This window comes from Toxotes jaculatrix, chromosome 19 (assembly GCF_017976425.1).
Source record: "Toxotes jaculatrix isolate fToxJac2 chromosome 19, fToxJac2.pri, whole genome shotgun sequence".
Lineage (NCBI taxonomy): Eukaryota > Metazoa > Chordata > Actinopteri > Toxotidae > Toxotes > Toxotes jaculatrix.
Window position 1 is genome coordinate 11,821,497 of NC_054412.1, and position 26,321 is coordinate 11,847,817.

Consider the following 26,321-nt stretch of genomic DNA (forward strand, 5'->3'; position numbering starts at 1 on the left):
TATCACCCAGTGTTTCGTTTTAGATCTTGTATATTTCCTGACAATTGTATTACCTGAAGTGTAAAATAAACTTTCTTTTCAATGTCCCATTACCAAGCTGCCACTAATGTAATGGAGTCTCTTACTGAAGCGCATAAATCACCTCCACTGCGCACAAAATGCACTTTCACACATAAACTGCTCATCAAGTTTCATAAAGGTGCATTTTGAGCATTAATTGCAGGCCAAGACTTACAGTAGAAAACTGCACTTCATGCACAAATGCTTGCCAAGTCGCAACACAAAAAGCACAACGTAGGAAGTCATTTCCAAGTGTTACAAATTAAATATGTAAAAATATATGGTAGTTAAACTTATTGTAAACTCACTTCCACTCACCATCATCCTGAGGTAAAAATGCTTAGCGTGCATAAAAAGCAACACACTAAATCCTGAGGTGTATTCTTATCCCTAAATGCCTTTTCATTCAAAACCTATTTTGTGCATGTGACACCTGGTAAGTGCGGCAACAACACATTTTATCTGATGAATTTATGGTATCCTCATAGACCCCACAAAATGGAAAAACTTCAGGGAACACATTTTTATGAGACTTTAGTCTTGATCTTGTCCATTTATTTTTATGAAATGTCCCCAACCTCTGCCCTTTCTTGTGCACTTGTGCAACTCCTTCAGAATGATGCAGCAATTACACCTCAACTTGTAAATTTCATCATATTAATATGATCACAATAAAAGCTTGTAATTCATCATTTTAATATTATCTCTAACCGGCTCACAGTTGGCTTTAGGATTATTTTAATTTCTTCTACACCTCTCTTTAAAATAAAAAAAATTGTAGTATCCCTGTTCATATTATGATATGAGATTTCGAGTTCAGGTTCATACTCTTAAATAAATCCACAAACAATCCCTGTTTTCTGATTCACACTGTAGGTTTGTGACCACAGGCAAAATACAACCGGGGATTGTGATTTGATGTTAGGGATAACAGACGGGGATTTTGTGGAGATAAACTCATGTCTTGTCAAAGCTCTTCATTTCAAGAGCTGGCTCTCGTGTCAGTTTGATGAGTGGCTGTCTTGGAGCTGTGCTGTGACTTACAGGATAAAGATCAGTGGAAATCCACGAGAGGTGAGAGGCTGACTTTGGTCACACTACAGTTAACTGAAAACAAACATATTTGTATGAAGCTACTGTCTTTGCTCACTGTTCTCAATAATCACCATTCAACTTCTATGAAGAAGACATTTACCTCAGCAACAACAGGTGCATTTATCCACCACAGCACTTTACAGGACTAATTCAATAAGCCATTTCACCTGGTCTTTAAACTGGAACGTTCCTAATCAAAAATGTAATTAGGCAGACGTATCTAAGAATACAGCTCATCTCAAAATAGCAAGTGATTACTGCTTCCTGAGGATTAATTGGTAATATTGTACTCCCTCCTAACTCAGCCTCAGTGCAGCGCTGCAGACTTCTTTCCATTAGTTGCTCAGGTGCATTATGAGCTGTTGTTCTAGCTCAGATAAAACTTTGGTTAGATTTCTTATGTGATTCAGAGATCTACGTATATACTGCATCTATAAATAAATATAGAGTTCGCACAGGGGTCTACTTTCATTATTGTAGCACCCCATGTTTCCATGCGCAGCAATATTAACAGCCTCCTCTGCTCTCCATCTGTACTCTTTGTGTTTATGAAGTGTTCCATAGCACTTTTACATCGCAAATATACTGTACATATACCGCAGAAACAAAAGCTCACGTGGTTCACAGCTATGTGCTACATAACCTGCGCATTCATACATGTAACTACAGTGGAAAACATCCACAGCGCTCGCAGGTTATTGCCGTCCACATGCCTCTTCTGCTGCAGTGGTTAAAACTTCAGCGTATCTGACCTTCATGAGCCACTTTCAATAGATAACCAACACAACATTAAGCCATAAGGGCAGAGTGGGACACCTTATCAGTTGCTAATTAGCCATTTCAAAACTGTGTTAAACAGCCAATTAGCAATTAATTACACACTTATGAATACTAAATGAGCTGTTCATTAGCAGATCCCAGGACACTTTGGACAAATTAGACATCAGTAATGAACATACTGCCCCAAAGTTAAACATGAATTCCTGATTTAGCATTTGGTGAATTATTAAGACTATAGTTTGTAATGTGAGAATATATGAGAACAGGTTAGGTTGGAAATCTTTCTTTTTCTTTGATTTTTTTTCATCCTATCTAACCCTATTTTATTTTAATTTATTTTATTTATTTATTTATTTTTATCATTGAACTCCAATTTTTCACCACAACAGGATTCAACTGGCTGCAGCTGACTCTGCTGGCATGACATGCAGGTAGTCTGTTTTCAGTGAACTCAGATCTGTCAGAGATCAGCAAAGAGAGCAAAAAGCACCTCAAGCGGAGAGAAGCAGACACACTCTTGTCACTGACTCAGTGTCTAAAGTAGATCGAGTGTGCTGATCAAAATAAAGTCAATATCTACAGCATTTTAAAACCTAAAATTGTAAATAGCTGTCATCGTACAAATGTAATACCACAGTGCACAGACGCAGTCTAGAAGCAGTGGAAATGCTGGACATGAAATGGCACCAAGTTGAATTTCTCAGTCTCCAGTGATTCTCTATTAATATCAAAGTACTGGTTTTCCAAGGCTCTACTTTGCTGCTCACTGTTTATGTGGACAGGTCTGGTACTCCACGGTGTCTTTGTTCACCCACAGGCAATAGTTTCTAATACAAGAGGGTGGTCTCACTGAGCTTTCTGGATAGTCCAGTCCTCCAGGTCTGGACTGGACATACTAAGCTTCTGTACTGCTGAATCACTGATGTCTGAGACCTGAGAATGATCTTTACTGGCACTTTTCAAACTACTACTTTTCAAACCCACTCTGTCTGCCAGAGCTGTTTCTGTTCCCCCACAGTTAGTTCTGCACAGTCTGACAACAAGATTGGAGGCACCCTGCCATGATGCAGCATCCATGACTGTCGAAAATTAACTGACATTTGCATACTTCTATAAACAGTCATCAGACTAAATAAAAAGCCCTCAGCTGAATCCTTCGCAGCTTTAAAATGAAGTGTTCCAGGTGCACTTATAAATACATTTTTATGCCTTAAAGCACTGTTTCAAATACATGTAACTTGTCTAGTGCAGTTTGGTCCCAGTGAACAAGAGTAAAATACAAGTCCTGTGGTTGCTTTCTTTCTCAATACTTCCCCGTCAACAGTAACTTTCGTCTCAATAAAAACAATTAAATGCAAAAGAATTGCAGGTACACGTGAACATCAGACCAAAGCCGGTCGCAGCATTTACTGGGGAGAGGAGGGAGAGCAGATGACAAATCAAGAAGGCCATTGACAACAAGTCCATCCGTTTATGACCACCTGTCATGTGACCACAGCGCCATACTTAGGTCACGTGATGACACCTGAGCAAAGTCTGTTCACTGAGATCTAATCAAAAGCTCTAGGAAAAAAGGACAGCAGATAAACCTTGAGTCTGAAATATTTTACCACAGAAATTAACTAAGCCTGATAAACAATTTTAAGTTTACATTTTACCGTAGTTCTCGATAACACGTATCACTGTTCTTCACAAGCAATATTACAGCTGCATTATACAGTGCATAAACATGTCAATTCTCACAGCAGAACTCATATAGAGATTTTTTTTTTTTTCGGACAGGGGAACCTAACAAAAAATGGCTGCCTGCACCTGGTATGCATTATTTAACTTTCAATCAGGCATGAGCATTGGGCTGAATGAACAGACGTATCGATGTGACTGTGTCAGTCAGAGGGCCAAACGAGAGAATGTCCTCGCTTTTGATCGGCCACAGTCAGCTGGAAAATATTTCTCACACATTTAAGGTTTGATTCAGGCCTGTGTGTCTCCACAGTCAGCTGTGGTAATGTTCTGCCCAACATCAGTACCAATCAAATTATAGAGCAATTTGAGATCATTTGCTACAAAAAGACACATTACAATCATATTGTCTGGCACTAAGGCCTAACTGTCTCTTTGTAATGTGTATGAAAGAATAAGCTTTGGGTCTAACTTAATAATGGCTTCAATCAGTTAGCTTTCAGCTTATAAAATAAAGGTTCAGTGCAAAGAAATATTTGTACAAAGTCGTTTATTATGCATAAATATGTAACAAACCATAACAGTTTCCAAATTCTGTACAAATCTTTACACAGTTTAGGACAACTGCTTGTGGTTTATTCACAAATTGCTATCATCATATCACAACACGGCTGGAAACCCACTAATTGCATAGATAGAAAATAAGCACCTTCTTTGAAAAGTAAACCGATACTGTAAACGTCAGTGGTTAATTAGGGTAATAGTAGCTTATCTGAAAATTCTCCTGTTTTTTTCCGATTGAAGATTTTAATTTTTACAAACCTAAAATGTTTTCAGACCTCAGACCCTCACAGGATGATTTGTATTCAGTGCACTCCAGACTCAAATTGGCACGTTACACCACCAAGTGCAGGTCTGTACCCGCTCCCACACAGAAAACATCTATTCAAAATTTGCTGGGTATCTGCCCATATTTAATGTTCTGTATACAGTATTTGGGCCACACAAAAACTCTTAGAAGCTAGATCTGCGCCGTTAAACAATTTATACAAGGCTTTTGTTCAATTGTCAATAAGGATCAAAAGTGATCCAGACGAGCTTGGCTGCAAAATTGCATTATATGACACTGCTTTTTAGTTTGAAAATCAACTACAAGTGGCAAAGACTGGTTGAAAACTACATCTATTCTAACTGTAGAAGTGCCACTCACAGATCATTTTGTACTATTGTCCAATTCCTTTTCACATGCCTCAGATAATAATGCAGCTCGTGGTGAAGCTGTACAGAAACAAAGCCAGTGTTTATTCGGATGACTAAATCTTCTTCAAAACTCTATTGTTTGTTAGTTGTCATTATTGAAAAACCAATTCTGAGCCTGAGAGCTTCTGGACAACAGCCCATCTCCAAATATCACTCAATAGCACTGAATCAGTGGATACTGAAGCATCCGCACACGAATCAATCAGTCAGGCAACGATGGAGCTGAAAAGATGGGAAAAATGCTGCAAATCATCATTTCTACTGATGAGGAAAGATGTTGGAGAGGAAGGTAAAATGAAATAATTGAAGCCTGACAATGCATTCTGCTAACCTTGACCTTCACAGTCAATACTGAAAAGCAAACATGGCTCAACAGATCATCTATAGACACGCCGGCAGCCATTTATGATACGCAAACAATACACAGCTTTCTTTCAAAAATGCAATGGAGCTGGTATTTCAGCCAGTCAGCAACGAAACAATGCAATTAAGCTTCATGGCATAACCTGATAAGCCGTCCAATTATTCTGCAGCGGGTGTCATGACAACAGCACAGAGCCCTCGCTACCTCCTGCCTCCCGCCGTCACAATTATTCTCAGTCAATGATGCCATGAATACAGAGAGAGGGACCACACCACACACAGCCAGACTGGGGCACAACAAAATATCCTCTTGATAGAGAATGTCATCTAAGTGGTGGATAAAAATTATTTGCAATCCAAGCAGAACAACAATTTACCTGTAATAAGATTTGGGACAAAGGACATGTTCTATGGCACAGACTGCAGTTCAGAAAGGAAAATCTGAAAATCTGATCTGCATCTACCAATGTAACAGCTGATTACTGATTTGAGAACAGGATAATTTTTGGGGGATTTTATAACTGTATACTGTTCATGGGTTACTTTTGAAAAAATAAAGCAATTCCTGCAGTAATAAAAACCACATACGATTAGATTTGTATAAATTATCTAAGCTAATGCAAAACATACAAGCATCTACACATTCACATCTCAACAAGTGATAATTATTTTTTTTTAAAAAAACAACCTGTGTGAAGCCCTGATTCTATTCATCCTACTTCATTTGTAATGATACAATATGCATACAGAAATTATACAGCTTTGACATTGAAAAAATACAGCATATGGAAATAGGTTTCTTTACTCTAATAGTCTGGCCATGCCTTACAGTTATCCTCATAACCTTACATCATCGCTATTCTTTCATATACTGTGGCAGCTGAATGACTTAAGAGATGACAGAATGTCATTACATTTGGTTACATGGGTCAAATTGAACTAAGAGCACGGAAAGTGATTGCTACAGAAATGTAAGCCTGTTTCTGCAAGAGAAAAGTTTGCTGTTATGTTTAGTGATGTCGATTTTATTTTTCTTAATATTACAGACGAACCTATTGACACTGATATAATGTGAGCAAGCCTGATAGGCTTATCAGTGGATTATTATTCCTGAAAACTGATTCATCTACAACATTAAAGCTATGTGCTTGAATTAGATTTTTAAAACCAGATCAAGACTTGTTTATCTTAAAGGGGTAATCCATTGATTTTACAAATCAACTGCCTGTTTACTCATCATCATTAGGACCACAGACTGTGAACACGTTGTACAATGTCTTCTGTGGCTCTGGACAGAAAATCCAAAGTCAAAGTTATCTTGACTTGAACTTAGAGGGAGGATCTAATTAAAGTCATGTTGCTTTATGGGAAATGTAGGATCCCAGATTTTTGCTTTGGCCAAACTAGAGACTCTTAGGATATCTTGGCCTCTTTTGCCTCAGTTTTGATTATTGCTTTTCCCAATCTGTCTCTTTTGACTCCCCAAACAATGCTAAACTGCTGGACTACCCATTTAACTCTCAATCCATAGCTGTTTGTGAACTTAATCTCTGACAGCCCCTCAGCTCTCGTTCACTGAATGCACAACTTTAAACCTTGTAATGTGTCTGAATAAAAAGAGCCACCGTTTTAAGCTTCAGCTTGAAGGTTCATTCTTGTCCTTGAAAAAAGTTCTACTCATTTGATGCTCACTCAAGCTTTAGCAACAACTCATGGCCCCTCCTCAGCGGATAAAGTAACTCAGTTGTCATAAAGATGGTTTAGTTTATCACACGACATACGGGCGGATTTAAAAAAAAAAAAAAAAAAAGGTGACTAAATTCTGTCTTAGCTCTGCCCACTCACTCCATTCAAATACCTAATATGTAACAGATCGTCTCCTTGACAACTGAGCAACTCTACCTCCCAAGGAAAGCCACAAGACATGGTTGAAGGCTTTGGAAATAAGGTGTTTTTTGGCCAAAAAACACTAAGTTCATGTCTGATTTGTTGGAAATAAAATGTAAACACTGTACTCCACTCCATAAATATTAACTGGATGTCTCTTTGAAAAACATTTCCTTATTTTCCAGGGCTGATTCTGGTCTTTGTTAACTCACATTTCTGTTGCAATCAACAAAGAAAATGAGAGACACATGGATACAGGGTGTCTGTATGCCTGAATGTCTAATTACTATATCACATGCTGTTTTATTCTCCTAGGAAGCAGTTCAGTCGGCACAATAACACAAATGTATAATTCACTCAATATCTGTGACAGAACATTCATACCAGAGCCTGATTCTGTTTTCTAACGCTGGACTTCCTCCAGTGACTGATGAGACTGGCAGCCGTTACTCCACCAAACAAACAACATGACCAGAGAGCTTCCACATTTTCAGAAAGCGACTACAGCCTTATGTACACATATATCCGGACTTTCTGATGCAAAGTAAATCTTTGTGCAGTCTTCATCAGAATTTACAAGAGGAATCCACGTGCGAAACTGTTTTTACAAATTTAGATGAAAAGAAGGAGACTTAGTCCAAACTGGGTACAGTATTTATCCTATGACCTTCTGTGGGAACTTCTTCGAGTAGAAATATATAATTTTTGCTCACCCTGCAGTGTTGCGTAGCACATTGCATGTGCCATCTTTCATCTGGCAGTATGTGAATGTTTGAATAAAGCGGGAGATGGCTGTTTACACTGAGTGGAGAGTGTGTTGACTGGCAGGCATTCACAGAAATAGCAGTTTATAACATCAGGGTATTCATTCTGGCTTCTCTGCAGCAGCAACAGAATATCAAACACAGCCTCTCTGATTCAGGTTATGCACGAGGGAGCGTGGTATGTTTTGTCTGTTCAGTTGATGTAGGCTATTTTTTGTTTATTTTTTTGGTGTTGGGGATTGTGGTATGGTTTCTGACAATTTTTTTTTTTTTTGTGGTGCTATAAATTGGGCAGTTATTGCCAGGGTGTGTTATTCAAACTCATTGTTGCAGACAGAAAACAGATCCTCAGTGGAAACCTCCTGGGGACTCAGAGCTGCATCGTCAGAGACGGGTTGGGAGCGGTACTTGGCCAGTCTGACAGAAACAGAAAAAGTGAGGGAAAGAGAAAAGTAATATAGTTAGAGAGGTCTGGGATATTGAATATTAACTCATCAACAGGAAATGTAAAGGTTAAAACCTGAGAGAGAAGAAAAGGATGAAGTGTAGCTAGAGCACGCATAGGATGTTGATTTGTATGATGACAGTGACAGTGGCTGACAGTCAATGAGTGGGAGGGCAGACATACAGAGTGCAATGTGAAGAGCCGCCAGTAGCAGACAGGCGAATTACAATATCTATGTGGTCCTTCATCCAAATAACAGTCGCCATGAGAACCAGACGATAACTTGAGCACAAAAGACTACTGTGACTCAACTAAACTGTGACTCACTACAGCAGATAAGTCGATTTATATGTCAGTTTCTAATGGAAGAACCAAAAAAGACTATAATGGCTGTAATATACAGTTGATTAAATAAACTCAAGCTGGCGAGATGAATAACCTTGTGACTGAATGAAGAATTTAATTACTTTTACACTTTGAACTAATATGAGAATTTAAAATTTTAAATCACTGTCTCCCCAAAAAACAGAAGATTGAACAGAAAGATTTTGTTTTTCACTATTTCACTATTAAAACATTTTTTATATAACCTAGCAGATTTAAGGGATAATTTAATCCCTAGCAAACCCCCACACATTACACCCCTAAAAACAGTTTAGTAACTACATAAACAGTGAAGCTGAGAAAAAAGTTTAAAGGCTCTTAGCTGTAAAAGATATATAAATATAAACCTTGAAAAACTCATGTTTTACCAAGAAAATATTCTTGTTCAGCTCTTCAGCTCTCTTATCAATTTAAACTAATAAACTGGTCTAATAAACTAACCTTCAATTAAACAAATTGAAATATGCAATTTAAAGGAAGCTTAAGTACATGAAACCACATGAAATCTCTGCTAAGCTAGGCTAGTTAGTCTTTAGCAAGACTAATGCATTTAGTGTTAATTCTGTTTTTTCCTACACATTGTGATTTAAATTATGTCTTATTAAATAACTCTGTTGGAGCATCAAAACTACAAAAAATTTCAATTCTTGACTTAGATGATTTGATTATTTGCGGACAGAGTGGATGATGGACAAAATGGAACGGTATTGTCCAGGAATGACTGATGTTCTAAATGCAAGGATTCATGCAACATGCGGCATCAAAAATGAACTCACTTACCACCTCACTTACCGGTGTCCATCTCTACTTCCATGTTACTGCGTGCCAATTAGAGGACAGAAAAAAATCATGATGATGTAACTCAAAGGTAAAGGTTAAAATAAGTCAAAACACTGAGAATGTTTTCCAACTAAATCTGTTCACAGAAAGGGCACCAAGACTATAATGAGTGTGCATGTCCCTGCTCCACCATGCATGCAAGTAAAGAAACACTCAAAGAGGGTTAAATTACAAAAGAAGAACCTGCCACATTTAGATGAGGTTGAATTATTTAAGTACTTCTGTCTCTGATGGAGCCAAGTCAGCAGTTACATAATAGTCACTTTAACTCCAAGGACATCATTGATTTAAAAAATCTTAAATACAAATCAAAAAATTTTATTAAAACCTATTTAAACTGAAGTTGATACCAATAGTTCTAAGCATCAGTTGCCCTGGTTACAAGTACTGAGCCTCCGCTTGAATAACTACCCTTCTGTTCTGACAAGAAATCCTGGTACATGGCTGAACCCTCACTCCCAAGTCATTTATTTGCTGCTGTCAGCGTCGTTTGATAAAATCACCATACAAATAAATTAATGACAATGGCTGTGCTGTGATTTTGGCTATATTTACTTGTAAAATGACCACTCAGAGAAGGCATTAGAAGCTCATTCATGTCTGTGTCAGCTGCCGTGCGGTCAAATGAATGAGGCCAGAGAGAGACGTGCCTGCAGAAGGAAAGCCCGACCTTGTGACTGGGGGGAAATACTCTCTAAAAAGCAGCTAGAATTCTTGCTTCAGTACTTTTGTGTAAAAAGTCACTCAAAGGGTCTTTAAAGTAGGAAAATCTAGTGATTTTGGCAGCACTGCCTTTAAATGCGCCCCCCCAGTGATGTAATAGAAAGTGCTTGCAACAATTCATTTTGAAAGAGCAATGGCCAATGGGGTAACTCAGACAACCAATGGTGTAACAAACACATCTATCACTCACTCACATTCAGTGAGTGTGGCCACTGGACTGTGGCCTGACAAGTCAAAAACTGGATTGTTTTCATGGGCCTACATCCTGACCTGTGCTCATACAGTAAAGTAAAACATGATACTGCTGAAGTTAGTTTGGTTGCATCAGTTATAGCTTGTCATGCCATGTCATGAGTCATGTATGGCATACACGAAGAGTATGCGGTTTTCAAGGTTAATTGCTTATTTCTGTCTGAACATGTAATACAAAAATGTAGCAAATGTTGAGTAAATATTGTCTTGTTTTTAGGTGGATGAAAAAATGGAAATGAACAAATTTTGCAGCAGCCACCGGGCTACAGTCTTTCTAGAGCGTCTAGAGTCTGGAGAGTTTTCACTGAGATAGTGAAAACATTTGGAAAGACTCCATATTTGAAAACCGAGACCACAGCTCTCCTCTGTTGACCTAAAGGCAACTGACATGTAACATTAAATAGGTGCGACAGTCACGACAAAGCAGTCTGATCCACAGCCCTCCACGTTTCAGGACAATTCTTATCCACCGTTCGTGCGCTGCCACTTCAGAGCTTGACAACCTTGCTGACCTCTGCAGTGGAGGTCTGCTCTAACCCTCCAAAATCCTTCAGCACTTCCTCCAGGATGTCACATTTAAGTGTTCCAACTTCCTCCATTTGACAGCCATCCACGCTTGAGGTCAGTACTTCCTCGTCCCTACTGAGAACAGCCACAGTGATGGCCTGCCTTCCTCTTGTGATCTCACTTCTGTATACAGTCTCTGCCTCTCATTTACTCATTTGCTTTAACCAAAGCGTTTCATGCTCCAATACAACAAACAGATCTATTAGCCGGGGGCTAACACAGCTTAATGAGTTCCCATCTCTTTAATGTTTGGGGCACCATCCCTGCGCTGCGCTTCCCTCTTTATGGAGGGATAATAACAGCACTGCAGGACACATACACACATATCATCTGGTTATATGAGGAAATGAAAAGGCATGCAGAGCCCTCAGACAGTCACTGGACTGTGTGGCCTACATTCTCAGCTGGTTGTGGTGCATGGACAGGCAATATCAAAGACTATTAAAGGGTTTTGAGTTTGAGCATGTCAGAGGGACCAATTTGTGTTTGTGGGTCTCAGAAGTAGGCTACAACAAAAACATATGACCACTAGTCCTATTTGTATGTTTGTCTATGTGCAAGTATGTGTTATAATGTTTCAGAATCAGGGTCATTTCCATCAGGCGTATTAAAGCTGGAGCCCCTGTGAGTGAGCGTATGTGGCTTTTTTCATAACTGTCAAGTTTCACATTTTAACTGCAAGACCCACATTTTATTGTCTCTGCAGGCACCTCGCGGCCATGAAATGACAATTTCACGCACTGTCACACTTTCAAAGAAAATAAAAAGTGTTGCATTATAATCCTAACTCAGTGATAAAGTGCTGATGCAGGGCGGCGTGCCCTTCCTGGCTTTAGCTGCTGTGCTCCTGACAGCTCTGTCAGCAGAGGTGGCCATCGTTTCAGCAGTCATTTCTCTTGTCTGCTGTGATTCAGTTGTGGCACAGTGACCTTACGACGGCAACAATACAGGATACTCACTGGTTACACGTGGTACACAGTGACACACAATATGTTCTCTGATATAATCAATATCAGTAAAAAGCTAATGCTGTGAAAAGATGGTCTGTAGCTGCGTTGACACTCTTCTATCATAACTAACAACCACAGCTTCCTCAGCTGCAGCCAATGCTTTAAGTCAAATCAAAATACGTACAATAAAGCCTTCAATTTAAAATAAACTTTATATATTTTTTAATGCATAATATCAGTTAATGTAAAGAAAAACCTTCAGAACCTTTAAAAAAACTTCAGAAATGGAAATGGATTTAAATGGATGGTTTTTGATTAGAGCAGATACATTATTTGCTTACCTCTTAAACTGTCTCATATTACTCACTTATTTAACAAGACATCAGAGCTTTAAAACACCTACAGTAATTACAATCCTTTATTATGTTAAGTAAGGATGCACTTTAGGGCAACTTAAAGACTGAGAACACTAGGAAAATGAGCTTTGTGAAATATTATATATTCTTTCTAATGTCATTTTAAAATCTCTAAAATGTTTAATCATTTTTAACACCTCATCAGTCAGTGATGACTTGTACAACAATATGTTCAAACCCCAACCAAACATACCACAATACGGTACGGCAACACCCTCTAATCTGTAACCTTGGGACAGCTTCTTTCATATAAATCCTTTTTACCTCACTCTCTACCTTCATTGCCATGAACACAATGTCAGCTTTTTGCTTGGAGATACCTGAGAGGACACCATTTACATGTCCCTGTCTGTGTCTGTGAGGAGTGAAATCAGCATAAAATGGCTTTATAAATGTAATTTTCAGGAGGGAATATTTAAGTGTTTTGTGTGGAAGAACAATCCCATCGCCTCTCATAAGCTGAAGAATATACCCTCAGTGTTCTGCAGAGTTGCAGTCATAAGCAAGGTTACCTTGAGAACGCATCATCGAGTCCATCCTCCACATCCTGATGAGACACAAACAATATGAATCAATACACACATAAATTACTGCAAATTACAAACCTGCTGCAACTTTCAAGCCCCCGTGCATCTCCCCTGACTCAGTAGTTTGTCGTAACTTGTTTTATTCAAATGACACATAAATTAATTTGTGAGCTACTGCTGTACAATCAAATTCTGCAAAAGGGATCTTCCTGTTTCAGTCACCACGACTATACTACAATCAATATTTTTACACCAATATTCAATGACTTAATTTCCAACATATAGACAGGGAATACCATACACTCTTTTTTCTACTTTCATTGCTCGAGTTTTTGGGATGGTGATCCAACCTATTTAAATCACCTTGCATTATTCTAATTTACTAGATACTAATAGATACAATCTGATAAACATATCAAACAAAAAAATATTACATTTAACCACATGCAGGGCAAATGTGGAAAAGATGACAAGAAACTATGAATGATCAAGTTGAACTCAATTATAACATAATTTCACCCAATGAAAGAAAACTGCTATCAAGTAAAATATGAACGAGATAATTTCCACTCTTTGAGATCAGGCTGTAAGGAATATTTTCTAATGAATATGGCGCCACCTAGTGCTGAACATCTGTAAATGAACAAACAGGATGGTGACCGATGAGTGTCTGCAGTGTGACACATTTAAATTTATCACTGAATCTGAATGGTTCAGTTATACGGTACTTATATAATTATTGGTGACACTGAAAATTTATTTCTCTTTAAATCATGAGAAAACTATGCTCTAGAGCAAGCTTTTACTTTATCATTCACCGTCATCTGCTTTCTGTTGGCCCAACCAGGGCAAAGACGTTTGTTTACACTCGGGTAAAATCTGGCTTCCTGCCTCTGGCTGTGGAAACTGGACACTTTCATTCCATCCTAGAGGACAACAGGAAGTCTAATCTATATGATTTGGACGAGGGTAAGAATCAGCGTGGTAAAAACAGTAAACTAAACTGAACTTTGCTTATGACTCTATAGGTCTTTCGAAAGTAAATGTACAATACCTTGCATTACATCTGCACACAGTTCTGATGACAAGCAAAATGGTGTAGTGAGGCAGGTTTTGCACATTTTTTGTAGAGCATTTCAAATACCTAGAATTTAAAACTGAATGTAACTGACAGATTTATGATGCTTTTTGATTTTTGTCTAAACAATGTTAATGACTGTAAGGACAGCAAGGAGATAAGGTAGCAGTGGCATGGTTTACAACAATGTAATAGAAGAAATACTAGACACGCACAAGTCCAATGCACTGGATCAGTATCGGCACAAAGACTGATCCTATTATGCAGATCAGGTATCAAAACAACTGAGTACAGCATTTATTTCGGCCCTCTCAGAGTAGATGGTTAGTTGGCCTACCCAAGAGTCATGCTTGATTGGTCGCCTTCGAGTGGGGTTACTGCGAGGTGAGGGCGAGCTGAGTGAGGCAGAGAACAAAGGCCTCCGGAGCTTCTCCTCCATCCCAACAGGCTTATGTGCCTCTGGATATGAGGGAGACGGCAGGTGTGGACGAGAGACAGCAGAGTGAAGTGGAGAGAGAAGTAAACATGAAGGACAATGAAGGACACAGGACAGAGGAGAGAGAAGGACACTTATCAGCATTTTTGTCTCCTTTCCTCTGCAGTCTGCAGCACAGAACAGAACAGAAACATCAACTCATGACTGTGGCACTTACATCTTGCTCTGCAACAGTCAGAATTTAAATCATATCTGTAAAACTTTCATGCATCTCTCTAAGTAACTCCTGAGGTCCTTGAGGCTTTCACATCAGATTCTCTCTGTGCCCTCAGGCCACTACCACTGGGAGTGGAGCAAATTTTAATTGAAAGAAGCTGGGAAAGCCAGGCTTTAACTAACAACAATCTGAGTGCATGATTAAGTCTCATTTTGGAGACCATTTGACCCCCAGAGGAGCAGAAAATATTTTGACCTATAAATGTCAAGGCCATTGGAAAGCGCTCAAAATGTGCTGCTCCTCTGAATGACTAATGAGTCATATGTAATTAGGTGATTTATCCTCTGTGCGTGTGAGAAGTGACTGACGTCAGTTCAGTGTCGAACCACGCAATTACAAGCCTTATTGTCGTAAATTTAAAGCTATGCAACTGACTCCAGCAGCATTTACTTAGTAATGATTAAAGCAAATGCTACTGTAGTTTGTGAGGGTTATGAAACCAAGGCCTCAAGCCTGAAAGAGTTTCCTCTTGTCACTGATCAGCAGGTTCTTTCTCTCTAGCTTTATACAGTATGCTGAAATTACACTCCTTTTCAATCTAAAGTATTTCTCTATAAATAGTTAAAAATGAATGCTTAAATGAGCAACAGTCAAAGATAAAGTTCAGTTCCTGAGTTATTTATAAAGAGACAAACGGAAATATGCTCGGAAATCAGCTTTCTTACAGAGATAAGAAGAGTGGTACCACTGTCGTGTCTGCATGATAGATATTAACTCCAACCTGCAGCTGGTCAGTAGCTTAGCATCATAAAGACTGGAAACACAGGGAAACGGCTAGCCTGGCACTGCCCAAAAGTAAAAAAAAAAAAAAAAAAAAAAAAAAAATTTGCTTAACAATATCTCTAACACCTTATTTCTTGTTTGTTTAACGCATACAGAAACCAAAGTCTAAAAACTGACATATTGTGGTTTTACATGTGGTTATGTGCCAAAAGCTTTTGTCGGCCTGGTGCAGTAACTTCCTGGCACATAACCGCCTGTGAAACCAAAAACAGCAGTTTTTGCACTTCAGTTTTTGTACCGATAAACAGTGTAAAATTAATAAGCTTTAGAGGTTCTGGTAAGCGGGCTAGCTGCTTGTCCCTGCTTCCAGTCTCCATGCTAGTCTAAGCTAACCATCTCTTGGGTCAAGCTTCATACTGAACAAACAAACATGAGAGTGATACTGACCTCTCCTCACCTGTCAGGAAAGTTGAACAAACATATTTCCTAAAATGTTGTACTTTAACACCTAAGAACAATACATTTTATTTAACTCCTTTCATTGGAAAGCATGCTTACAGAAGACAATGCTCACTTTAAGAGTTAAATAAAGATTAACCTCAATTGTCTTGTAGCATTTATCAGCAAGACAATAACCTGAGTTCACTAATGGGAAATCATGTGTCTTGTCTTTTCTGTTGAGCTCAAATTGACATCCAGAGACTGTGAGGACAAAATAAAACTAACCTGCTGAAACACACTGAGTGTCTGTGGTCTCCGTTTGCCCGTTGCTTACTGCACAGGAACAGCAGGTCCTCGCCTTCTTGCTTTTGCCTGTTCACACATAAAGAAGAAAACTACAGGATCCATCTATGTTTAGTTCTTAGTGATTTATCATTAGTGGCAATTTTAGGTCCTGGAAGTACAACAGTGTGTGCATCATGTATTCACAGCAGCGCATTAAGTAAGAGACAGAGAGGTCAACGTGAAATATTTGCCATCTCTTGGCTTAAAAACTAATAATTTTTCCTGGCAAGTTGGCTTTAAAACCAAAGGAATTTCCAGTAAGATTAGCCTTACTCATATTTTGTCTAAAGATTAAGACCAAGAGGTCTAAGATGAAAAGGAAAACATTTTACTGAACTGCCCCCAATGTCACCTTCCCTCAGTTCAGTGGACTCACCTTCCTGAGCAATCTCCCAAAGATCTAGAGCTACTTTAAAAGCCTGGGCTACTGTTAATGTCACAGCCTGAGCCTGGAAAGGGGGAAAAAAAAGGGAAGAACAACACAGAGATGAAAAAAGCATACTAAAAAATAAAACATAGAGAAGGTTTTGTTTGACTGAGATCATTAGATTTACTTAACTTAAAAATACATTGCAAACATTTTTAAAGCCTTGACTGTTTTATAAACAAATGTATCTCTATAGGTCTTCTTTATCTCTCAAGAGTGGTTGATTTAATAGTAGCCAGACTCACATGATATGAGGTGGCTTTCAAGAGACTGCCACAAGATGGAGCCACACACCATCCACTTTCCGCCACTTGCTGCCTCAATGCAGTTCATTACATGTAGTCAATCCCCAAACAAGCTGACCTCTAAAGTCTGAGTATGAATTCAACAACTTCAAGCTAAATACAGCTACATACGCACAGATATACACAACAAAATCACAAGTGTTGAGCACTTACAATCTTCTTCTTTTGGCAGAGAAACGCATGGCACTCCAGAGTTTCATTGAACTGACTCTGAGAGACATATGCAAAGACCTTGTCCTGAGTTTTATCTGCTGTGCAGTAGGAGATTCTGAAAGACAAGAGGAAGAAGAAATAAGTGGGGGGAAAAAAGCCTTACTACAATTTACCAGCACTTTCAATCCACCTGACATTGGCGCATCTATAATGATTACGACAATAATAAGGTAAACATCATTTTTAATCACAGGACATACATATAAAACAAAGGAAAGCATTACACTCTTAATCAAGCCTCACAAATTTGGGGCCACAACTTTCCTTTTGTCCTCAACCTTTTGTATTTGCATAAGCAAACCAATCATTGCGAGATGAAGAGCAGTGGTCATGAATATTATGTTGATTAAGTCCCACAGCTGGGAATGGTGGAGCAGGAGACAAATGAGCAGCAGTGACATGCATGAGAGATGCTTGAAGCTGTGACTGAGCTCTTTGGCACTTCATATTTTCAGATGGAGCATGTGTTTTATGCAAAACTCAGCTCAAACCTTAATATAACATTGTTCTGTGGATGTAAACTTTTCCATACAAGGTTCAGATGGTCAACTGATCCTGAAGTCCTTGATTAAATGTTATGATAATGGAGACAAAGGGGACACGACAGCTTGAAAAGTATGCCTTTTGTACTGTATTTGGGTAACTTGTATGCTGTTCATCAGAGTTTTGTCTGATTTGTCTCTGAGAACATTAACTTCTGGAGAAAGGGATGAAAATCTGCAAATCTGAAATGAGTTCCCTTACGTTACATAATTTATTGTAACTTCTTATCAGCTACAGATAAATCCCCCTGTGGTGTAGATACATTTTGCTGAACTATCTGAATTTCAGTCAGAGGAAACTGGAAAGTCTTGGATTACGAATTGGTCTCCGCTGTGACTATATTGCACTTGAGACCTCATTCCCCAACAGTCACACTGAATCTCTCCTAGATCTAATATCTGGTTTTCAGGGAATCCAATTTGGCTGCAAATCCAGTGACAGCCATAGCCCTGTGATTTTCAATGGTTATCTGAAACCAATCTAGACAAAGTCCACCAAGCTAGTTTGCTCCCCTACAACAGCTCGTACAGGTTCACTGAAGCAACAGACATGCAACCCATGGATCTGTTTTGTCAGATTTTATGCAGCTTATTAGAAGCGATATCGATCTTGAGTCTCCCTGTAGGTCTGTCTGAGGTGGTTACCTGAACCAGCAGTGTGCATCATGTGTTTTTGCTTTAAATAGATGTGTAAACGAGGCACTGTGAGTGATGCATTTGACCTTTGTCACTATAATTAAACATACAACCTTTATTATAAGCAGCACAAGGACAAGTTCAGATCGTTTTCTGCTCATTATGGCGTGAAAAATATCTGCTGTGCAGGCTGAGGTGTTATTTTACATCAGATCATCCTATCTCCAACAGATTTAGATACTCAGGGTCTCTCAGTGCATGTCGTCATCATCACCGAAGGAAGACAGCACAGGACTGCAGTCAGCAGTGTGTGGATCTCTGTATAATCATTACAGCAAGTTGTAAACTGAAGGCAAAGGGGATTTGTGGATGGCAGCTACTCATTTGCCACCCTGCTTCAGAAGGGGAACTAAAAAGGAAGTAATATATATTCGATCAAACAACAAGCATGAAATCACCAGCCTTCACATCTCCCTCTCAGATTGTTTGCTGGCTTGCACCAGTGATGCATGACCCACATAGCAATGCCCAGGACACCCCCGCCCCCTCCCAACGCGCTCAAACTCATATTTGGGCCTTAATTGCAGAAAAATGAGCAGAGAAAAAGTTGAAAGGGTTGACCTATTTAAGTTTGGAAAACAAGTGCGATTTAACCAAACTACTGTAATACTGTATACTGCACTGTATATGTATTCAATATGAAATGAGCTTATCATTTTATTGAGGTTTTAACTACTTTCTGTTACCTCCCTGTACTGTCTTGTGCAACCTGATTTTTCTTTTTTTTTAAATTGAACTAGCATTGCTCAGGCCTCCACAGGTTTGAATGTTGTATCTGCATTTTTGTTTTTCTATTTTATTATATTATAATATTAATAGATTTTTTAAAAATAATTATAAAGTACTATAGCTTTATCTATAGTAATTAAAGCAGTATCTGAAGTAATACAGTTGTGTTCCTATCATTTCAGAGTCATTGCTTTAGACATATTAAAGCCAGTAAGATACAGAATTTTATACAACATTTAAAAGGCCATTGCATAAGATTTATTTAAAACCAGCCACTGGTTTGATTTTGGCTTGTATTTTTCTTTTTATTACTTATAAATACATATATAAACAAATCAGCAGACTCGACTCCTCTTGCTTATCGTGTACTTTTGTAAATAAGTACCCAGAGGTCCAGAGACAGATTTTTACAAATGCTTTTCAACAAGAAAGGCTGTTCGTTTCCCACATTCAGCTGTAAGCACAAGTAAGATCAGCAAATAGGTCAGTCCACATACAGTGTGTGCCTGACTCTCTACTGTCCCCAAATATGTGCATCAGCAAGAATCTGTATCTGCAATTTGAGCACTGAACTTTACAAAATTACATAATCAGGGTACACAAAATGGAAATTATGAAATTTGCAAAAGCATTCCATCTTTTATGAACAGCAAGAAAGTCATGAATAAGAATTTATCATACATATACGCACATCTACATATGAGTAACCCAGAAAATTGTTCATTATAATATGACATCCATGTGAGAATAATGTGAAACTGCCAACAGACACACTTCACTGGAGTGAAAACACATTTAAGATTTTATCTTTTTGGCAATGACACAAAATCCTCTTCAATTTAGAAAAAAAAAAAAAAAAGGTACAAAGTACAAAGGTCTCTTTAAAAAATCCTTCAGCAGATTTCACTCATTTTCAGATGACTGGTGTAAGGGAAAAAAGAACATTTTCATTACTGCCACCAGTGTGACAAACAATGAATCATATTCACAATATGAGCTTTCAGTTTGAAACAACAACAGAAGAAAAAAAAAAATAACTGACAGCATCGCAGAGTTTTCACTGAGCTCGAACAACAGAGGCTGAGCTGTCAGGTTGCATCATATTTCCAAAGGGGCTCTGTGGACTGCAAGCCTTTGATCTCCTCACTGTGTAGAGCACCGGTGTTGGTGAGAAAGAGAGGGAATATCAATGGAAATATTTAAATATTTACAGCACAAAGCCCGAAAAGAACTTCATACATCAAAGCCCCAAATTCTCTGTACACACTGGTGTGCTGTTTATTATAACAATGAGCTGCTTTTGTTCAACTTTCAACCCGACATAAGTGCAATAATGAAAAAACAGCACTTTGCTTTTGCTGCAGGGAAGCAGTCATCAAAACATTCTAGCAAAAAAAAAAAAGAACCAGAAAATGTCAAAATATTTGCATGAATGTTCATGAGCAGCACGGTCACATCCTGTTTCTTCTGTTTAGAAATCCCGCAGACACATCTCACAAATCTAAAGGCATGTCAGAACAACGTGCATCATTACCAGGTGGAGTGTCAGTCAGTGTCTCATCTCTCCTTTTTCCGACCCGCGTGTTTTACTGATTGATATGCTGGTCGGTCACTGAGAGCTCTTGACAGAATATGAATCAGAAACTCCAGTCCAGATGGAAGCTGAACGCCCTCACAATGTTCGGCTCACTGGGATATATTTAATATGCTTTTTTGTTTGTTTTTTTTAATAAAATAAAATAAAATAAAAAAAAAGACAAATGAGAAATGAGCCTGATTGCATTAGAATTCAGACCAGGTTACTTTGTCAGTACTGGAAATCACACTAACCACAGGTCTACTCTCCTGGTCCTTCGCTGCTTGGATTGATCATCCATGTTTCTTCCTACAGCTGCACTGTGGCATCAGATAGGATTCAGATCCCTTCACTTTTTGCCCACTTTACTGATATTTACCTTTGTCAATATAACCAAAAGAACTGCTGTGATATGATATCAAACCTCCCGTGTGGCCAAATCCCTGACAGCAGTCAGACCTCCAGCAGCTAACTGCTACAAGGCAGACTTGATCATGTTGACAGATCAAGCTCATGATAACTTGAATATCTGATGTTGCGAAGTAGATGCACTGTAAAATGTGCTGTCAAGAGCGGAGCGGCTGTTAAGGTTGCCGAATACAATATCAAGTTGTGAAAGTGAACACTTAAATGCCACTGATAAAGTGCGATATTGCATTGTTTGTGTGTGGGTGGGTTGGTGTGAGTGAGTAGGTGTGAGTGTGGGTGGATTTGGGAGGGGGCGGGGGGGCGGTCATGGCGCAGACGATCCGTTTTCCCCCCGTTTCTAATGCCATGTGCAATGTCTTCCACTCTGTTTTCTATCCGTCACTAAGCTTCGCCTGAGGGAAACCAGTCAGCGTGTACACAATTAACTTTACAAACACACACATTTACATACACACTCAGCGTGTGATGTGCATCCAGGCGTGGTCATATGTGCACACGTACACACAATACACACATACCATGTGTATCCAACCCCTTCTTTTCCCTTATTTGTTGAGCACAATAACCACAGACTGATCTGATCCATTCTCTTACATCTACGCGCCACTTTCTTTCACCCTTCACTTGCTTTCTTGGCCAATAAATGGATTATGTGCAACAAAAATAATATATAGGAAAGGAGGCGCAGGAGGGGAAAGGAGCTGTAAGGAGGAGGAGGTGGGGGTGGGGTCTCATAAAGGGGATAAATCAATCCTCAGTCAAACCAAGCTCTGTATGTGGCCCCTCCATCTCTCCTGTATCAGTACTTGGGGGTATGGGCAAAGACTGACAGCATGAGCTTCAAAGAAGGCAATTAGTCGTGGGTATTCCTGCGTTCTGAGCTCTGTTTATGTTAATATGAGCAGAGAGAAAAAAAAGAGTTCTTTGCAGACAGTAAAGAGGAAAAGGGGAAAGGAGAGAATGGGTAGAGAAGGGGAAGATAAGGAGAGAAGAGGAGGAGATCAAAGACGAGGCTGATTCCCCTGGCCTGTGGTCTGTTACCGCTGATAAGGTGGATCAGAAGGGGATGCAGACCTCTGTGCACACGTGCAAACACACACAAAGACCACATGCACACATGTTCTGGGTCTTCATCACAGCCTGTTCTGTAATCACAGTCCAGCCATATGATATTTAGACTGTAATCCTCAACGACACAAGGCCCCGGTCTATATTACAGGATGCAATCCGGAGACGAGGAGGCCAGCCAAACATATCACAATCCACACACAAACACTCTTCACTGATTTGGCAGCATGAAACCTTTCATTGACACAGAGAGAGACAGTAAGAGAAACCCCCAGCAGCCTCCTCCCGCCCTCCCATTATTGGTTTCCGAGTGAACTGATCAAACATGAGACTCACAACAGCTCTGAGAAGCAACAACAACAGCTTGGCTTAATCCTGCAAAAGGAGCCCAAGCAATGGACAGATGGGAAAGTGGCCTAGTAATAATTTAGTTCATGAACCATCCATTTAATAAACCCATGTTAAGTCATTATGTATTGTGTCATATTGCTCACTTATGCTTGTAAAGTCTGCATGCAGAGAACGCTATTTTTAAGGTTTTTCAGAACATTCACTTGAATGAGACCGCTTAGACCTGCAGGTTTCTCTGTAAATTCTGACATTAATTTGGTGTTTCTCAATTAGAATCTAGAGAGAATATTTATTCTGAGATAATTCACTGGATAAGTGAAAACACTGACCTGCTGGTGGTGGTAAAGGAAAAGTCAGGAAATCACCAATGTCATTAGGATGTATCCTCTGCTGACCATGAATGTCAGAACAACATATGTTGAGATATTTCAGTCTGAACCAAAGTGGTGCCATACCTCAACCACAAGTGTGGCTAACATAATTTACCTGTATATGGACACGTTCTCTATGAGGTCCGCAGTCTCTGTGTCTGTGATGATGATGCCTTTCGGTGAGACCGTCAGTGTTACTTTCCGAAACTTCTTAGCACTGGCTCTGGCCTGTGAACATGAAATGTAAAAACACATATACAAACACAAAAATCTGAGGAAATCTTGCCTCAGGCACAGGAAGATCTAGTTTGTCACTCTGACATTAACATAAGATGATTTTAGTTCTGATTAAACACCAAAAACCTTCAAATGTGACAGTAGCTTCCGAGCAAAAATAATCAGTCTGTGTGAGATGTCCCAGAAATGTGGGGAATTTATAAAAGGTGACAGAACGGGCGCCGGGGGGAGGATAGCTGCAATGTGAAGCCCAGAACGAGTACTAGAGGTCGGGCTGGCAGCCACAAACTCCCCCTGCTGCTCTGCTCCATCTGGAGTTCAGAAAATACAGCCATAGTGCTGAGCTTGCGGTCTGTGAGAGCCCCTGTTGACAATGATAGTGACCTCCTTACCATGAAATCAGTGAGCAAATGAAAGCAGTTTAGTTTTATACTCAAACGATATCAGCTGGAGTGACTGTGAAGGAATACAGAGGGGAAAAATAAAAGATGGGATACTAAAGGAAATGATTTCAACATTTACTGAAAATTTATACATTCGCCCTGCAGAGGGTGAAATAAAGGAGAACAGTGAATCGAACCTGAGGATGAAAAGGAGTGGGATCTTTGCTCAAACAAAAACGAGGACTTCTCAAGGGCAACAGGAATGGTGCCATGGCTTTCTGTGGCAGCCTAAATGCCCTGGAGATGGTGACAACGAACAGCGCGTTCTGCTTAAATCCACACCGCTTAAAGAACGGGGGAAACCGGGAGGGAAAGAGTGCTGTGCCTGACTGTGGCAGCTCATTCATGTAGGAAGTGCTAACAACCACATTTTCTGCCGTCATGTTACAAGTGTCGTGCCACGAGGCAAAAACCAATCTGTCAGCTTGAGATACGCCAAGTTCAGCCTTTCTCTATACGTTTGGTCCCTCGGGTTCTAGTCTTATCACGTCTGACTACAGCATGTCATAAATGGAAAAATCACAAATGTATTCAGTCATCCCATTCAGGTTGATTGGTTTCCAAGGGAACAGACAGAGACAACTGAGTTTCTTTTTCTTCTGTCTTGGTGCAAATCAATTGAATCTTAATCCAGCCATTAGGTTCGGTTCAGTCTCTAATTGAGAAGTGGGGGGTTTGTGATTAGACTGCATGTGCCAGGCCTTTCTCTCTGCAGAGAACGCTTTCCAACAGATTGGACATTTTTATTGTTGGCGGCATTCAGTGAATAGGTGTGTGTGTATATGTGTGTGCACATGAAAGGAAGAAACATGAATATAGTGTGCAAGATAGTGTGCGAAACATGCAGATAACTGTGGTTTGTGTGTGTTGAAAGACTGGCTGGTTTAAATGCAATAGTTCATCTGCAGTTTTTAAAACAGTTATGTGAATGGACAGGATGCTGAATCAATGTGGAAAACCGTGCTCAGAAATACGCCTGTGTGGCTCAGCGTTGTTAAGTAAACATCCTATCACTGATTTGACTGCTGCAAATGTTCGGCTCTTGATAATCCTGGATTAGCAGCTATGGTTCCATGCAGCCATACTGGCCTTGATGTAAACATGACCTAACTATAAGTACACGGCAAGAGAATTAGAGAAAGTTGAAGGAATACACCACTGATTATCTTTCTCCCAGTGGCCACAAAGAAGAAAGTAGTATCACAGCAGAAGGGCACACTGACCCATGAATACTAAATTCGATGATTATGACAGTGTCCACTACAATTTTCTGCCCATGAGAATATATTTGCTGACTTGAGTGAGCCTCCCTTTTGTTGTCTGTGTTGCGACGTGAAGTTGTATAACCCATTCCTATCCTGACAAAACACTGTCCTCGGTCGTAGCATGGATGAAATCTAACTATTCCCATTTAAGTCATTCAGATACTGTGCATTGCAGTTTGAGGCTGTAATTTCACAAAACCACAGGAGAATTTCTATTAAAAGCGCCACCGTAATTGAATTCTTCACAATGTCACTCTTAAAATTTCATGTTGCTAATGTAGGTGCTGCTCTTGCCTGCAGAATTTTATGCAAATATCAGAATCAGTGCAAATAATATGTGCTGCATGTAGAACTTACAATGAAATACAAATAGTACAGTAGATTCATCGAGCAGGGATTATAAAATGTCAGAGTAAAACAATGTGCATTATAGCGTTCTCTGAGTAAGAAGGGGAGCAGCGACCCACCGTGGCGACAATTCTGTGAATGGCGGCTGAGGCCATGTCCTCTCCTTTAGGCTGGCCCACCAGTGTCATACCCAGGTACTTCACGTTGAACACCATCCCCTCCAGCAAAGTCTCCTTGGTGTCAGTCCAGTTCTCTGGCAGCTCTGATGGAACAAAAAGATCCAAGGCCAGTGGAAATGACTGAAATGCTTTGATGCCATGCAGCTGAACAAAGATCATTATCATTATTACCATCTTTATTACAGAAGAATGCAGTGGTGAAATGTGCCTTTCTTAATTAGAATCCTGAAAAACATCCCACCAAACATCCACTAACACAATCTTTCCAAATACTTGTGGATGGACGCTCCCAAATGACAGAATGTGTCATATATATAAATTTAAAAGTCTAGCAGACTGTTTACAATCCTCAGCACAGACAGAATGTGAGCTGGCAGAGTAAAATCACAGCTGAACAGGCAGTAATGTGGAGACACAGACTCAGACTCAGACTCAGACTTTGCACAAATTGTGTGTGATATAACAATTTAAATATGAAACTATTTTTTGGGTGATGAGCTCAAAATGTCTCTCTCCTCACAACAATATGTTTTTATTGAACTTGCATGATAAGAAAAGTTTGAAATATGTGTATATTGGAAAGCAAGATAATTAGATCAACTCTACTGAGAGTGTTTGGCTATTTCAGATAAAACAGATGGTACAATCATTTATTTTGTCTTTGGAACATGAACACCTGGATTGGGAAGCCATCTGTAAATGAACCTCATATTCCAGACAACTGTGTGCTTGCATTTCTGAATTTGAATCCATCCTGCACCCTTCGTTCCACTGAGATTTGAGAGAGATTTGTAGCCATCTTTTCTTTTACTGGCCAGGAAGATATAAATTTCTGTGGTAGGAAAA

At 39.4% G+C, this 26,321-nt stretch overlaps 1 protein-coding gene across 3 annotated transcripts in view; it reads right to left on the reverse strand.

Annotated features, from left to right (window-relative positions):
* si:dkey-71h2.2 (low density lipoprotein receptor adapter protein 1) overlaps window positions 1–26,321 on the reverse strand; it is a 103,840-nt gene that overhangs the window by 60,473 nt on the left and 17,046 nt on the right. For 2 of the 3 annotated variants that reach the window (XR_005896435.1, XM_041063834.1), the window contains exons 2-8: window positions 25,416–25,558; window positions 23,119–23,231; window positions 17,182–17,296; window positions 16,673–16,745; window positions 16,237–16,323; window positions 14,412–14,533; window positions 12,982–13,016 (exon numbers count right to left, since the gene is read on the reverse strand). Coding sequence is in view for 2 of the 3 variants with exons in the window: in XM_041063834.1 (XP_040919768.1) it covers window positions 12,982–13,016; window positions 14,412–14,533; window positions 16,237–16,323; window positions 16,673–16,745; window positions 17,182–17,296; window positions 23,119–23,231; window positions 25,416–25,558 (688 nt within the window). In the remaining variant the exon portion in view is untranslated. Of the gene's footprint in view, window positions 1–7,332; window positions 8,310–12,981; window positions 13,017–14,411; window positions 14,534–16,236; window positions 16,324–16,672; window positions 16,746–17,181; window positions 17,297–23,118; window positions 23,232–25,415; window positions 25,559–26,321 lie in introns of those variants that run through there. The other variant, XM_041063835.1, reaches the window with a different exon arrangement.